The 16823-nt window shown below is 42.4% G+C and overlaps 1 protein-coding gene across 1 annotated transcript; it reads right to left on the bottom strand.

The window, feature by feature from the left end:
- Positions 1 to 3854: 3854 nt before the first annotated feature.
- misp3 (MISP family member 3) lies at positions 3855 to 12375 on the bottom strand. The gene is made up of 4 exons (XM_061771540.1): positions 11934 to 12375; positions 7703 to 9720; positions 6319 to 6392; positions 3855 to 4555 (listed from the first exon to the last, which is right to left on the bottom strand). The coding sequence occupies exons 2-4, from the start codon at positions 9672 to 9674 to the stop codon at positions 4526 to 4528; spliced, it is 2076 nt and encodes a 691-aa protein (XP_061627524.1). The 5' UTR covers positions 9675 to 9720; positions 11934 to 12375; the 3' UTR covers positions 3855 to 4525.
- Positions 12376 to 16823: the final 4448 nt, after the last annotated feature.

The following is a 16823-nucleotide window of genomic DNA, read 5'->3' as shown; positions in this document are numbered from 1 at the left end:
TTCCCAAAACCCCAGACAAAAAACAAAAAAACAAAAAAAACAACAACAACAAACAAACTATTGCCTAAAAACAGACCCTGAGTCAATCAACATGAAAACAGTCATTTCACACAACATGGGAAAAGGAAACCACCATGGTCAGATCATAAAGCTGTAGAAATCATCTTTATTGTTCACTCTAGAAATACATTTTGCAAAACAAAACAAGAATCCTGTTTTGTTTCTTCCTGTTTGGAATAACTTGAAAAAAGGTCAAACAGAAATAAGAAATAGCACACCTAAGAGAATGTTACCAATTGAAATCCTCTCTAAATAGCACAAGCAAACTTTGTTTTTTCTTGTGCAATGTTTTATTAATAAAGAAAATCATTTGTAATTTGTAATCAGATGAGTTGTGCGGATAACCTTGAGATCAAAATTGGGGTTTGAAGTTGAATATGGGTCGTCCACTCTAAGTTTAGTTAAATATCCGGCAGAGGGCACTGTTTATGTATAATATCACTGTTCAACTAAACACACTGTCATGAATTCTGCATTATGTTCTTGATTGTGACAAAAATGTTCAAAAAATTAAAAATAAATAAAAATGCAAACAACAGAAACCAGAGTTGTCATCCCTGCTTTTGCACTGCGACAAGACAAACAAAAAAGTATCACAAAGGTCATCTTATTTTTTTGCTGTACGGGAGGAAGAGCACAATGGAGGGCGATGCACCTTACGCCTCATTTTGCGTCTTCTTATGCTGGAAAATAATTCAGCGCTAAAGGTCACTCAGTGGACTTTGGCTTTTATTGCAAGATTTTGTTGTCCCAAAAGAGCAGCGTGGAACTCGAAAAATAAATAAATCAATCAATAAAAAACATTAACAGTCATATCCACTCAGTAGACAGTTTATTATGTACACTTGCACTGTGTGTCATGAGCTTTAATAATAATAATAATAAAAAAAAGCTCGTATCACGAGTTACTCTGATATTCATAACAGCGATCAGAGTATAATCACCGTATCATGATACTATTGATATCGTCGACAAAATATGATGAGAATAATCTTGTGATTAAAATGGTTATAATTATACAGTGGCCGTATCACGATACAATAAATATGATTAGGAATTGTACTGTGAGTTACTCTATCATTCTCAACCCTGACGGCGTAATATTGATACAAAATTGCAAATACTACTGACATTGTTGGAAAAGTTTGTGATATAATATCAGGACGAGTTACTGTGTGCTTCTCAGCTACTACGAGTGATCGTCGTACAATTACTGTATCACGATGCCATTGATATCATTAGAAAAATGACAGTCACATATTTTATTGTATTGGTCACTGATGTAGTGACTGACTTTGGTGCAGGCAATGTGGATTCAGTTCCCATTCAGTGATGGTGTGAATGTGAGTGTGAATGGTTGTCTTTACAAGGGCACATATAGAGACCGACAGACAAGTCCAGCGTGTAGTCTCACTTTGGCCCCCAATTGTCATTGTGCTGCTCCTTCCGGTGTGCCCACCTTGGCCACCAGGAGGCAGTGTAATACTGTACAGTCGTACTGAAACAAACAGAAGAACAGTACTACTACTACTGAAAATAAGTCAATAAGTCATTTTCGTAGCGGATGTAGAATATATGCCTGTCTCTAAATGTGTTGCCCCACCATTTGTATTCCAATATCCATCGCTTCTAAAACCGCAACTATCGATGCTAACTGTTAGCATGTCAAAAGCGTTTTGCATAGTTTGATTCGTAATGCAGGTGTGGCTGACATATTGAGACAGTTTTGCAATGTTTGCCGTCTCTCTTCACAACGTGAGGTTTTATTTGCAGAAAAATACTTACGGCGGCTTGAACAATGCTGACCAACTTTGTGGCCCCTTTTATCTCCCCCTCTTGGAGCAGCCTCACCTTTTTTTTTTTTTTATAACTTGATGTACGGCGTGAGTCACTGTAATGCGACGTGCAGTATTTATACTGCATTTATCATCGTAAGGTTTTAACATTGTGTGTGTGTGGTCGTTGATGGCGTGTCATCAGCACCCTCGGTGTCTTTCACGCCCATTTGGCCTCATAATTACATGGAAAGTGGCAGCATTTATATTAAGAATTTGGCAGGTTTAATTAAGTCACTGATGCTTGACTAAATATTAGGTTTAATAGCAATATTTCCGGGTAGACATTGACAGGTCTTCCTGGAGGATTCAAATCATTTGACACATTTCATGTCTAGTTTGAGGGTTCACAGCAACGGTGGGCAAAGTGTGGCCATTGCCCACCAAGCATTTGTATTATCAAGAGAATATTTGTTGCATTGTTTTTTAAAATTCATTTCAGGAATTGGTTAATTGATTTTTTTATAAATAAAAAAAACAAGAGTAAAACCTTTTATGTTTTTATTAAATAAACGGTATATTAGTTATAATTAAATGAATTGCACATACTGCAAATACAATGAGAATGCCTTATTACATTATTTGTATTAACGAACAATTTTTCATATTTTACATTTTAACTTTCAATCATCTACGAATGTCCTGATCTGTCCATTAAAAAAATAAAATAAAATCACGGTGGCCCAAACGTTTTTTTCAGCCTTCAGTTTACGGTCTCATACCGTAAATACAATCAGCTGGTCCGGGAGAAAAATCTGTTCCGATGTCTGTGAATGATACTGACATATCTAAAAAGTGTACATTATGACTTATTAAAGTGAAATATTGTGCCATGTTTTTTTTCTAAGGGCCGTTCATTTATTCATGCCGCATTTTATGGTGACACAGTGAGACAGAACAACCGCTGAGATGATTTGTTGTACGCTTACTTAACAGTTTTAGTGCGCATTTCCTTACCATATTTGTTGTTATTCTACGAAGGCTAATAGAGAGGGGCTATGTTGCTACAGGAAAAAAATCCCCATGTGGAAAAAAAGCTTTAAATTTTGGGCATTTGGACATTTTACTGGTATTGCAGCATTATTGGTGTCACTGGGTTTTGTACAGAAAGAATAAGGTTATCAAATATTTACACGTGATTAGTAGGCCACTAAAACGTATCTATGATGCATTTCAAACACCTCCTGACACCCAAATGAGGACAGCAGCGCATATAATATGATGTTCAGATAACGGGGCCCCAGTAGTTTCTGTTATCTTCATTCCAACATTTTGGCACATTTTGAACACACTGGCACTGTTACACAAACAGTAGCCCAACCTCAGAATGCATGTAACTGGCTTGTAAACAAGAGAATAGCATCTCTGTTATTGCCACGGCAACTCCAGAGCACATTCTTTATAGACCTACAAAAAATAATAATAATGTTGTTTGCGTACTATAACGATGTGAAGAAATGATGGCTTATTAATGAAACTTAGGTCTCAAATCGTCTTTCCCCATTGAAATGAATGAAAATGCCATTAATTCATCCAATCCTTCCCCCAGAAACTGTATAGAATTTTGTAACGTATATTTTAATGAGGAAAAAATTGCACTAAAATCTTGTACTTTTTGTTTCAATTCAATGGCCATTATGCTGCTCCTTCTGGTGTAACCTATGGCACCTGTAATGGTAGGAAGCCAATATTACTAATACAATACTGGATGAGAGGAATCGAGAAGCATATGAAAATCCATCGATTTAGGAGTCCATCCATACTGCATAACATAAACTAACACTGAATATAAAACAAACTATGAAGAGTCATCACAACCCTGCTGGCTAATATCAAGTTTCATTCCAAAGTTCAAGATATACTGTAACGTGTGACTCCAGAAGGTGTCAAGGAGAGATACAACAGAGGCGCTTTTATTCACGCGTGTGTACTCTGGACGAACATAATTCACCTGCAAAATCCAGATCAACTTTTATTGCACCATAAACCGAATGCAGCGCATTAGGTCGGCTCCAGGATTACCTTTTTGTTTGTTCATTCCACCGCGTGACAAGCTCATTAGGAAATTGTGATCACAAAAAAAAAATACAGAAATGAATTCGGTACAACATTAGGTACACATGCACCAACGAGCTCAACAGTAGTAGCAGGAGGACAAAATATTAGAAACAGCTGTCAGTATGATGCAGTGCGCTACAGCAACCGTAATAATAATCATCAACACTGAACGATATCATCATAAAGCCTATGCGTGCGTATCTAAAATGAACACAAATATCGAAGAGGTTAAAAACTAGTTGGCATAAGCACTCGAAGCTGATATTTATTGCATAGATCTTTCTACTGGACGTCATAAAGTGAGACATCATAAAAACATGAGCACGATTGTTTTTACTTCTATGATTACTGATAATTAGAAGAGAACAACTGTTTTTCAGATTAACGTGTGTTGCAAATTGCTGTCATTTTTCCTCCCGTCTGACGTCAATCTTGACCACTTCCTCACTTGCACTCTCTTCTTCATTGACACTCTCCCAAAAACTTCACTTTTCCGACTTTCTCCTCATCACTGCTCTTGCAGCTTGTGTCCGTTGACCAGGCCCGACTCCCAACGGCGCACCAGGGGGGTCTCATCTCGAGCTGCGGGAGGCCTGCGCCACCTAAATGACGGTGAGAATGCACAAGGGCCATCATTGCAAGCGAGGCAAACAAAGACCGGATGGGATCAAATAAGCGAGGAAAACTGGGTGAAAGAAGATGGGGGGGGGGGGGGGGAGAAACAAGGCAAGACAAATGTATTTATATGCAGTAGTGCATTTTGCACACATGTGCTTTACATGATTAAAAATATTTTAAAAGAAAGAGCAAAAGAGGACAGAAAAATAAAAGTACAGATTCAGATTCAATCTATCCGCACACCAAGGTTTTGGACTCGGTCTGTGTTTTTTTTAAATCATTTTTTAAGAGAGTGACTTGAGGTACAGTATTTATTAATAGCAATTCTCTTTTTTTTTTTACTGCCAAAATAATGACCTCGGTTTGGTTGTGGTTTAATTGAAGGACGTTTTGGTCCATCCAGTTATGTATTTTGAAAAAAAAATAAAAAAAAATCAGCCAATCAGCTGTATGCAAATCAGGCAGGCAAAATCACTCAACGCACCACAGGATAATCGCTCAGGATAATCTTGTAGAGACACCCGATAATCGGGCTGACTTTGATCAGAAGCAAGGAAGGGAAAAAATGCTCAAATGTGGCCCCATTGTCGGTATGCGTTTCCCCTGCTAAAACATTTCTGTCAAAATTCTGCTGTTGCCTGCTGAATGGCTCTTGTGCCGCTATATTCCCCCCCCCCCCCCCCCCCACTCCCCCAAGGCGAGATTTAACTGTTTATTACGGCACTGTAATTGGTGACAGATAATGAACAGAAAGAAAGTGAGTGAAAAGAGGAGACAGCACACTTTTAAATAGATGCGAGAAGCCACAAGGCAGGTAACGGAAATCTAAACACACACACACTTCTTCCCTGTCTACTTATCTACGAAGATAAGCTGCTCGCTGTGTGTTCTGAGAGTTATCAGATGTTTGTGGCCCACATTTGGCGGCACGGCGATGCTCGTTTCCCGCCCGCAACAAGACATTTGTATTCACCCCCACGGAATGCGCCGTCGTCGTCTCGCTGCAGCTAGCACGTGAACCTTCAGAGATAACTTGAGATATCCTTTGACTGCGCTTCGTACTCTCGCGGAGAAAGTGATTTTCGGGCATTTTTATTTACTGTAGCGGGGATTCCTACATTTTGGGAGTGTGTGATAATCATCCGTCTGATGATGCTTATTATTAAATATGCAGTTTAGAAATCCAAGCTATGAGTTGGATTATTATTATTATTTAAAAAAAAGGTTTTGAGTGTATTCCAGGGGGTTCATGGACTGCGTTAGGATACCAAAGGGGACATTTTTATTTGGATTGCAATGTTTTTGTGTCCAAACTGGGCACTTGGTATACAATATAACGCGCAAACCGCTGATACTGCAAGTCCCAGAATGCACTGCACTACGTCCTGTATCAGTCGTCCTCTTCCCTGTGAGCAGTACTCCCACATTAATGCTCGTGTAGCACATTTAAATCAAGTTCAAGCGGTCTTTTAATGAGGCGAATCAGCGGTTCAGAATAAAGATTCAAAACACACATGCACACACACACACACGCACTAAAAGATTGCATTTTTAATAAAACTCAAATTGCAAGGTGCTGTATGATGAATATTCTGATTGAGGGCTAAGCATCCCTAAAGTGCAAAAATCGCTTTCGCCCCTGGGTTTGTGATCCCATTTCTGAATAACTGCATGATATTACAATGCATTGTAAGGTCTCATTTCTCAAGAACTGTATAATAAAGCGTCAAGAGGCCCCTTTGCTTACCTTCGGCTGGCACGCTGCGTCTCCAGGGTCCTGGCCCGGGGGCCACGCACTGAGCTTTCCAACAGATTGACGGGCTGACGGAGGCAGAAGGAACTTATTTAAATTAGGAAGCCAGCAAGAAGTATTTATACGTTTCGAAGCGCACTATATGGTGAGAAAGTCTTGCGATACACCTCTTAATCCATCACTATGCCAAACGGATGACTATTTTTCCCCCCCACAAGCTACACAATTATTTGTCCAACGCCATCATAGACACACCCCGTTCACTTTGTCATGGCTGTCCCATGAATGATACAATTCAGAACCGCACAAAGACTGTGGGGGAACCCTCCCTGACAACAAACATACATTCATTCTTGCATTCACCTGAAATTGAGGCGGAGCAAAGTTCTGACCGAAAAAGACGCATTTTGTAACCAAGTGACAGGTGAGTGAGTACAATTATGCATCCAAACAGGGTTGGGAATCACAGAGTACATTCCGATATGTTATCATCGCAGTGTCTGGCCTAAGGTATCTATAGTATCGCATTTATGTTTGTTGGTTAATCAATAGCATTAGATGACAGCATAAAATGGTAATTGGCATGTTACATCTTGATCTTTCACCTCCAACATCCATGGCACCACGACGCATTCTGTGTGAAGCAGATTCAAAATAACCCAAGTAATCCAACAATGATGCTTGTCGATAGCAACGTAACTGAAAATGGGACTAATTTGGCACTTACGTGACAACTAACGTTGCTAAAATGTCGGGAGATTTGGCCTATGATATCTAAAGTATCACGATACCACGCTCGGATGATCGACGCACACAATCCAACTACGATACTTGCCTGTGCACATCTGTGCAACTAAAGATGAACACATTTTGGACTAACATGACACTTAACCACGATGAAACGTTAGTTAAAATGTTACCTCGTGATATTTCCCACATGATAGCTAAAGTATCACGAAACACGTAATCCAACCACAATACATATTGAAATCTTTTTAACTGAAAACGGACAAATTTCACAATTACATGACAATTCGCTATGCTGGAACTTTACTCAAAACATTACTTCTTGATATCTTTCTGCATTTACGATCACAAAACACATGCATAAGAAAACTCTTGTTTAACATGCTTATGCACAGGAGAGGATGGGCAAGTGCACCCTGGTTGAGGCTGTGGTTCATTGCCCAATGGGCTACCAGCCTCAGTTTCTATATTGCAATATACATATTTGATCTTGAAGAGCTATGATTTCAATCTCATTGCACCCTAAAAGAAGCTACCCCAGATGGAACTCAAACCCACAATCCCTGGTTTAGGAGGCCAGTGGCCTTAACCATTGGACCAGTAGCAAGCCTTTGCATTGTGCTCGACTGACCTGCTGAGTGTTTGCTACCTCCGCTGGGGAAAGAGCTAGAAGAATCCAGACCAGACGCTCGGAGGCTTCTTCTATCCACGCCGACTGGCCTGCCGCCACCTCCCCCTCCCGCACCCCCATACACGTTGATCCTCTGCTTGCGGAGCTCCTTCTCCCTCTCTTGCGCCTCCCGGATATCCTGCTCCACTTTAACGCCATTTGTGAGGGAACGCAGCTTGAAGAAGGGGTTCTCCTTAGGCGACATCTCCTCTTCCTCCAGGTCTAAAGTGTGCCCTCCCGAAAAGGATGGGAGGACATAAGAAGCTTCTAGATCAAGTCCGACGAGGCCGTCTACCTCTGCACCGGTGCCGTGGTGCTTCTGTGCCGGGGCACGCGGGTCCCTCTCCACAATGAGGACCCGGCAGGACAATCCCTCAGACAAGCCCGGTCCTCTGGGAGTTGAAGACGCGGAAGCACCTCTCAGAGGTTCTGTACTCGGTCTCCTCTCCGAGCTTCTCACAGTGGACGCCTGTGACGAGGTCTCATCCCGGCTCTCCGAACTGGAGCTGGAACTGCTGCTGCTCCCACTGGACACGCTCAAAGATGACTCACTGCGGTGGGTTTGAAACGCTTCAAAAAGCTGTTTCTTCTCTTTCAGTTTCCGAACCGTCCCCTTATCGTAGAAACCAGGAACCTTCCCCAGCTTGACCAGATCTTGTTCTCGGCCGACCTCCGCGTGGATCTCGTGCAGCATCATTTTACCGGCCAGCTCGCGGTCTATGCCATGGAATTTCTCCGACTTGGCAGCGACTGTCTGGTTGAGAATGGTTTTCATCAGGGGGATCTCGACGTACTCTGCGGATGCCTTCGGAAGCCCTCTGGACTTTCTCAGACTATGTTCTCGCTCGATGGCCCGCCTGATCTCCCTCTCAATGGGCGTCTCTTTGGGTAGAGTTTCTTGGGAGGCCGCGGGGACGTCCGAAGTGCTGCGTGGGGAGAAGTCCGCTGATAATCCACTGTCGCTTTGGCTGTCCTCGCTTGAGTCGTTCTCCATTCTGACGGGCTTAGGACACTCAGCGCTGTCCTTATTTTCTCTCTTCCCTTCCTGTATTTGGATGAATTCGGAAGATCTCACCAGTCCTTCACCTTGCTTTCGTCCAACCACCTCGTCCCCTCCAGGTCCACCGTGATTCTGCTCTCCTGTTTCGCTTGCTCCTTCTGTCCTTTCCCCTTCCCTGTCTGCTTGCCTTTCTCTCACTGTGACAACGCAGACGGAGCCTTTCAAAGCTGCCCCGCCCCGATTGGGTGGCTCTATGGCAACGCCAGACAAAGGTGCAGAGTTCTGGCCGAGCACCTGTTGAGCAGCTTCCGGCTTTGCTCCCTTGGGGGTGAGCTCATGTTGGCCTTGGGCAAGTAGCTCCCCCTGCTGGCTGTCTAACGAAATCACATCTGAGGTTGGGTCTGTGGGTTGTGAGCATGGCGAGCAGGACGTGTTTGTTTCCTCTTCCTCATCAGGAAAAGGAGGTGAACAAACATCAAGTGGAAGTTGAGTAATACTTTCAGTTGCCCCCAGAGAAAAGTCTGATGCCGGAGAACTATCATCACATCGTGACAGTTGGTGAACATTCTGGTGACATTCAGGAGAGTTGATGTCGTCATCACTGGGCCACTCTGACACCTCCACCTCCAAGATGGAGAAATCCTCATTCGGTGGAGGTCTTAGGAAAGCACCTTGACCAATCAGCTTGTTGAACTCATCCGGTTCCTCGTGAGATTTGGGATGATGGCGAGCTCGTACCCATTCTGTCATCGTCTCTTCGGTTTGGCCTCGATCGCCGCATCCCTGAACCACTTCAGTGTCCTCTTCTGGTTCCGCTCGGGGGGCTTTTTGGTCAAGCGCAGTGGAATCGGGGCTAGCGTCCACGTCACGTTGCATCGGCCGCTCTCGCTCGTCGGTGGGACCCTCTTGTTCTTGCAGGGGCATTGTTGCCATGGTGATGGCAATGAAGAGCTTTCGATCTGTAGACAGTCAGTAAGCACTAAAAGGACACAAGGCAGAGAGTGGAGCACCACAGGGATCATTTGTTGTACAGCAGGACTACAAAGCCAACAACAATGACCAATGTTACCTCCAAATAAGTTACATAGCGTTTTACACGTTACTGTCATTTGCATAGCAGCTGATTACAAGTTTAGCTTTTTGTAGCTGCATGTAACGACTTCAGACACGGCAACCAATAAGTAGTGGAGATGTAGGGATGGAAGTCTCTCGCCCAATGAGGCATCGCCAGCCAATGATGCAATAGTTATTGTAATTGCCGATATTGAGCGTTTGAATCGAGGGCAATATACGCGCTCAGCCTGTAGCCAAGGACCCCAATGCGCACTGCAGGGCCCTCGAATGAGACGATGCACCAGAGCCAACCCTTGCTCAACTTTTCATCCTTAATGACTGTCACCTCATTTTCACTTTCATTGCCTTCAACGTGATACTGTTAATCTGCATTAGTGCACTAGTGCAGCTCATAAACCCACCTTAATCATCTTAAAGCCTGCCGGTAAAACGTGCGCACACACACACGATTCACATTCCGGGTAATTCCAGCTAGGCCAGACTCCAAATTTCAAATTTGGGACTAATCATTTTTGGGAATGTGCACCAGTGAACTGAGGTTGAATTGGGAAAGATGGCGTTATAGACATCCGGAGCTAAACATTATATAAGAACGTAGGTATGGATTACGTTTGAGAAATTAGTCAGAAAATTAACTCGAATTAGGAGGGAAAAATTATGGAAACTTGAGCTTTTTAAAAATTGTATTTAAAGTTACTTAAAGAGGCGGCACGGTGGACGAGCGGTTAGAGCGTCAGCCTCACAGTTCTGAGGACCGGGGTTCAATCCCCGTCCCCGCCTGTGTGGAGTTTGCATGTTCTCCCCGTGCCTGCGTGGGTTTTCTCCGGGCACTCCGGTTTCCTCCCACATCTAAAAAAAAAACATGCATTAATTGGAGACTCTAAATTGCCCGTAGGTGTGAATGTGAGTGCGAATGGTTGTTTGTTCGTATGTGCCCTGCGATTGGCTGGCAACCAGTTCAGGGTGTACCCCGCCTCCTGCCCGATGACAGCTGGGATAGGCTCCAGCACGCCCGCGACCCGAGTGAGGAGAAGCGGCTCAGAAAATGGATCGATGGGTTACTTAAAGATGGGAAAATACTCTTCCCTGTTCCACTAAATAGGGCGATAAAATAAAGGCGCCTGTATAGTAATTTGTGTGTTATTTCTAAATATGTGAATTAGTCTAACTGGAGATCAGAAATCACACTAAAAATAAAATGCCATAAAGAAATTCTCATCAATTCCCATTGAAAGTACGTGTTTGTGCATACATATTTGCACATTGTACTTACGTTTTCTGGAATGTGGAACTTTTTTTCTTCTTAGAAAACTCATTGTGTACTTAACTCGCCACTTGTCAATAAAGTTACGGTATTTTGAGCATGCATAGTCACATTTTCCTGAGGTAAGATACTCAACACTTTCAGATGTTACACTCAATTAAAAAACAGTGCTCACATACACTCCCATTGAAAGTTAAGATTTTTTTCTGTGTTTTCTTTAGAGTTCAGGATCACGATGATGATTAAACTTCTCTGTTGTTGAATTCTTGTTTCCCCACCAGTGGGAGTATGCTGTCGTATAGTAATCCGCAGCATATATTGATTCCGATAGAAAATTTAAGCATCTTAAAGAAAACGGAACTTGATTGCTGCATAAGTAACACGAGAGGTTTTATTTATTTAGTCACACTGATTCCATTGAAAATCTTTTGCATAATTCCATTAAAAACATAGAACATCCTTATACAAAAACAACCATAAATGAGGTTTTCTGCAATATTTGGCTTTATTAAAATGCTCCTGTACATCTGACATGCACTTCATAGTTAGCGCCATCTTAGATACACAAAGAGTCCACAAGAGACTGCCGATTAAAAACCTCATTACATAACAGGCTTGTGTTTGCCTCATTATCCAAAAGGAGGTATTTATTTTGTTATCAAAAGAACAGCAAAAACTTTAACATCATTAAAAATCCATTTAGTGCAGGCGGCACCAATTCAACTTAAAATGAGGCCATTTTAACAAGGGGGAAAAAAAGAAGAAGCAAATTAATGGAAATAAATGCATACCGGTTTAGAGGACACAATTACACACATAAAAGCACAATCTTCATTTTCAACTACTCCACTTACCCGTGGACAGGCACCAAAGATGCGCTCAAAAGGAGACGCATCACTGCTCTAATGTGCGCACACTTCTCCCATCGTCGTCAGTGTGCACATCTGCAGCGCACAATGCTGACCAGCAATCGCACTGGAACGCATCAACCATAATGACAACGCGCACACGGGCGCAAGAGGCTTAACTTTATTGCCGCTGTGGATTAAGAAATGCTAATCCTGTTTGGGCGCGACACGTGTTGGTTTCACACCGCTCGCACTTTCACATTCATCAAACTGGAATTGATGAGTTAGAGAGGGCAATCAATAGCCAGAAAAAGACACGTGCTTCATTTAACTGTGGAAAACAAAAAAGAAGGGAACAATTTGTGCCATAGTGAAATCTACCATCACAAAGAGCAACTTTTTAACATCCTTTGTCATACAAGTGTAAAAAGAAATTAAAAAAAACTACTCAGCAATTGATAACACAAGGAGGCTTCCTACTTTTAACCATCTTGAAATTGGGTCTCTGCTCAATTTGACGGAAAGGGGAGAAAAAGTCAGTATGTGCGTATCCCGCTTTAGCAACAGTAACTAACAGTAGACGCAGTTCTGTGTTACAAGTACTTTATTATCCATAAGGACACAACAAAATGGACATGAAGTGTATGTATTAGGACGGTGGCACACAAATCTCTCCGCCATTCTCCTCAGGACAAAGCTCCTTGCTGGGGTCCAGCCAAGTGGGCGGAAGCATGTTCAGACAGGCCGCCTGAGTCGTGAACTCCTCCCTCTCCTCCCGGGTCACCTCCCTGCTCCTGCTGAACAGGTAAGCGCGCAGCACCGTCTTCTCGTCCTTGTCGTAGCGCATCAACAAACAGTCGGCGCACGACGTGTAGAGGAAGGTCACGGTGACGTTGACGTCGTCCGGGAAGTGAAGGGTGCTGCCCTCCAGGGTGATGTTGTGGGTGCTGAAGTGACATTTTCCCTCCATGTTTACTCTGGGCGTGTAGGAGATGTCGCCGCCGGGGCTCACCCGGATGTCAATGCTGGCACTGTCTCTGCGCTTGAAGTACAAAACCTTTGCCGGGTCCACAAAAGCGCCCGAAATCAGAGCCCAGCGGCCGGCCAAGAGTCCGGCGTCCATCGCGTCCAGAGGCCGGAGCAGGTCTTCGCAGGCTAGCGGGGCGGAGCGGACTAAGGACCAACAGGCGCAAGCCAACACGGCCCACCGACCAAACGCGCTTGGCGGATGCATGTTTTGGTTACTTTCCAATGTTGCTTGCAGAAGAGAGCGCTCTGCTTTTATACTGGATTTTCCACTTGTGCAATTCTAAAAACTCCACAGAGGCATGCTGGACTATGACTCTTTGGTTACACTGAATGAAACAAATATATTTCTCTCAACATACAACAAAAAACACCAATAATGATATATTGTGTTTTCCAGCAAGACAATGTGTGGAGTGACAGATATGATCTAGTTTAGGAGTGCACAAACCTGGTGTCAAAAAGGAACGGGTCATTCATAGATGAAATTAAAAAAACATTAATGTAAATAATGTAAAATGTAATCGCTCTCTGTCCAAATATGGTCCGTTTCACATTTGTTTCCCCCACAAATTGATACTATTAGTCTGTTATTTCTACACATTATTAAGAAATGTATGTATTGAATTGAAAATAGCTTGACAACAAATCAACTCTCTTGAATGCTCAACTGTCTGATAATTGTAAAGAAAAAAAACCAACAAAAAAAAACAATTGTTCCTCTGTGTGAGCCTTGTGGCATTATGTCGTCTCAAGATTTAAAGTCTGGATGTTTTTGTTTTTAGACAATAACAAGTGAAAATAGTAATTTCTCGTGTATAATACGCACCCCCAAAGTTGACCTCAAAATTCTGGAAAATCCTTCTACCTATGTATAATGCATTTTTACAATGCACGATTTTGCTTCTACCCATATGATCAAAACATGTAATTCAAAACAAGTATTGTAAGTAAGTAGTAAGTAGTGTTGTTTTTTTCAAAGAATTATTCTGAAGTTAAGCACCTTATTTGAGCACATAATACATTCTATTTACTTGCTCTTATTTTGAAATTCACAGCCCTACTTTTATTTAGTAAATGAGAAAACACACAGTTGTGCTCATATGTTTGATTACCCAGGGTATGTAAACTTATAAGCACAACTGTACATATATGCAGTCATACGTACCCCTGTCATATTGGAATGAAAGTATAGGCTACACTTTTTTTTGGGGCGGTGGCATATTGGAATGAAAGTATTCAGCTTTTTCATAACCTCTAGATGGCGGCATACATTTATAAAATGTGATTCCCCCCCCCCCATTTCCCCCTATACCTATGTATAATGCGCACTATTGACTTTTGACAATTTGAAAAATGCACATTATACACAAGAAATTCAGTAACATACATCCGAGTAAGCTTGTTTTGTTAAAATAAAAAAATCAATAAAAAAAATCTGAAAGTAAGTAGCGATTTTGGAGTTGCGAGGACTCAAGTTGTAAAATTGCTTATTTTGAGGTGGCACGGTGAGCGAGTGGTTAGCTCTTCCAACTAACACTTCTGAGGCTGGGGTTTCAAATCTGGGCTACGGTCTTCCAGTGTGGAGTTTTCATGTTCTCCTCATGTTTTCTTCAGGTACTTCAGCTTCCTCCCACATTCCAAAAACAGACGTTAGGTTAGAGTGGAAATTATCCATAGGTGCATGAAAATATGAGTGTGAACGGTTGTTTGTTTTATACTTGACCAGCAATGGGCTACTGACTAGTCTGGGGTGCAACACCAACTCTTGCCCTAAGTCTCCTAAAGTCAACATTTATGGATTGCTTGTTTTGGCTGAAAGTCTTGACTTTCACAATACAGACCAACAGAAGAACACTGTCCTAATTCCACCGTCCTGTTCTCGGAAATGACATGAAGCAATACCGAGAACATCACAACCTGTTCTTGGGTGCAATTGTACCTAAGAGTCAATCAACAGCATTTTTCCCCCAATGGGAAATACTAGAAATAAAAATAATGTGTTTCACGGTTTCGCTGTCACGACCCTAAAAGCTTTATTAACTTCAGGCAATGTTTGAAGTAACCTTTTGAACTATGATACAAGTATAAAAAGAAGTCAACCACTGTGAAATGGAAGAAAAAACAAAGCTAGTTAGATGCAACATGATGAAATATTTTTGTTTTAACTGGTTATTATAAATTCTATATTTAATAATGTTTTAAAATCAAGCCAATTATAATTAAATGCATACTATTCATATTATTTTAATGTATTGAAACACATGCTCAACGTCAGAGGTGGCAGAACTGGGGGGACACTGGGGGCACTTGCCCCATTCACGTTTTACCCTGTGTGTGAGATGTGTCCCTTTTCAGGAATGGAACCTTTTGATCCGTCAACGATTAGTTTTTCAGGAAAGGAGTACTGATTACCAATATGTATATTAATTGTTTTTAATTTTGTGGTCATTATGATCATGATATGTCTTTCTATGAATATTATATATTCTATTGCTAATGCTATCAACACTATATTTACCTGTGCTTATCATAGTTGTATGCTACAGTTTTTTTGTTTTGTTTCATAAAACAATTCCATAAAAGGTAAATTATCAAGCACTTTGTTCGTGATGATTTCATGCGTCAATGCCCATTGACATGGTTACCTTCTGGCCACTAGGGTGCAGTATAATACACAACATACTGTACATAATACACAAAGAAGATTTTTGGAACGGAGTATAATAAGTCTTTTTTTTTTTCCACAGACAAAGAATATATGCCGGTGGGTACAGTTACATTGTCAGTCTACATGTGTTGCAGCACCAATTATTACACTTGTGTGTCAGTATTTAGCTAGTGGACTTTGGTAATTTTGTGTTTTGGTTACTTAAACAACGTAAATCTTTGTTTGATGTTTAAACTTCAGTTTTTGTGTTTTTCCCCATTGTGGGTGGGTCTGGAACATATTCTCCGCAACTGGTATGAAAGGAAAACAAAGAGCGGCTGCGTGGATGAATGAAGATTATTATTATTTTTTTTATTCAGTTACAAAGTCAGGACCGTAGGCCGTGACGTCCTCAGCCGGCTTCTTCTCACAAAGCGCCTTGGTGTGATCCATCCAGACGGGCTCGCGCAAGCCCAGACACTTGGCCTGAGCTGCAAATTCCTCCTTCTCGGTCTGCACCAGCTCTCGCCTCTTGCTCACCAGATAGAGGTCAGTGCTGTTCAGGCCTTCCACTTTGAAGGTAAACAGCAAGCAGTCTGGACAGGAAGTGACGTGGAAGGTCCCCGTCATGCTGAGAGCCATGGCCCTCAGGGTCACGACATTGTCTTTCAAGGTGGCGTTGAGGCGGTAATACTTGCACTCGTCTCCGAAGCGGTTGGCTTGGACGCAGTTGAAGTTGTACGTGTGAAAAGTAATGCTGTCCCTCCCCTTGAGGAGGACTTCGTCCGGCGCACTGGTCATGCTGCCGGCGACCACAGCCCAGCTTCCCTCCGCGAGGGCGGGGGTCATGCCGACCAGCGGCCGGACCAGCTCGTCGCAGGTCGGCGGAGCGCAAAGGCCGCCGGGCAGCAAGCAGAGCAAGGCGACAGAGCACGCCAATAGAATCATCCTGGTATCCTCTGTGCTCACTTGGAAGTCGATGTAGGAACGCGGACGCTTTTTATAGACCAGTTTCACAGCGCAGCAGTTGAATGATTCACAGAAATCCAATAGAGTGCCTCAAACCTTTTGGGTCCAGGGAGCACAGACTTGAGATTCGAGCGCTGTCAACTCAACTCACTTCACAGTAAGCAGCACTTTTGGTCGACAATTTCTTAAAAAAGAGGCTTCAAGCTGTTTGCCATTCAGTTTGCTGCCAAACTGATCATCAAAAAAGAAAA

This window comes from Phyllopteryx taeniolatus, chromosome 4, assembly GCF_024500385.1.
Source record: "Phyllopteryx taeniolatus isolate TA_2022b chromosome 4, UOR_Ptae_1.2, whole genome shotgun sequence".
NCBI classification, from domain to species: domain Eukaryota; kingdom Metazoa; phylum Chordata; class Actinopteri; order Syngnathiformes; family Syngnathidae; genus Phyllopteryx; species Phyllopteryx taeniolatus.
Note: the sequence above shows the minus strand (reverse complement) of the source record. Positions and strands in the feature narration are given on the sequence as shown.

What these genes read in the sequence shown, in the direction of transcription:
- misp3 (XM_061771540.1), bottom strand. Translation starts at nt 9,674, where the DNA reads ATGGCAACAATGCCCCTGCAAGAACAAGAGGGTCCCACCGACGAGCGA. An exon ending in AGGTAGCAAACACTCAGCAG is followed by an intron (nt 6,393 to 7,702) that starts GTCAGTCGAGCA and finishes TGCCTCCGTCAG; the next exon opens with CCCGTCAATCTGTTGGAAAG. An exon ending in ACGCAGCGTGCCAGCCGAAG is followed by an intron (nt 4,556 to 6,318) that starts GTAAGCAAAGGG and finishes ACCGTCATTTAG; the next exon opens with GTGGCGCAGGCCTCCCGCAG.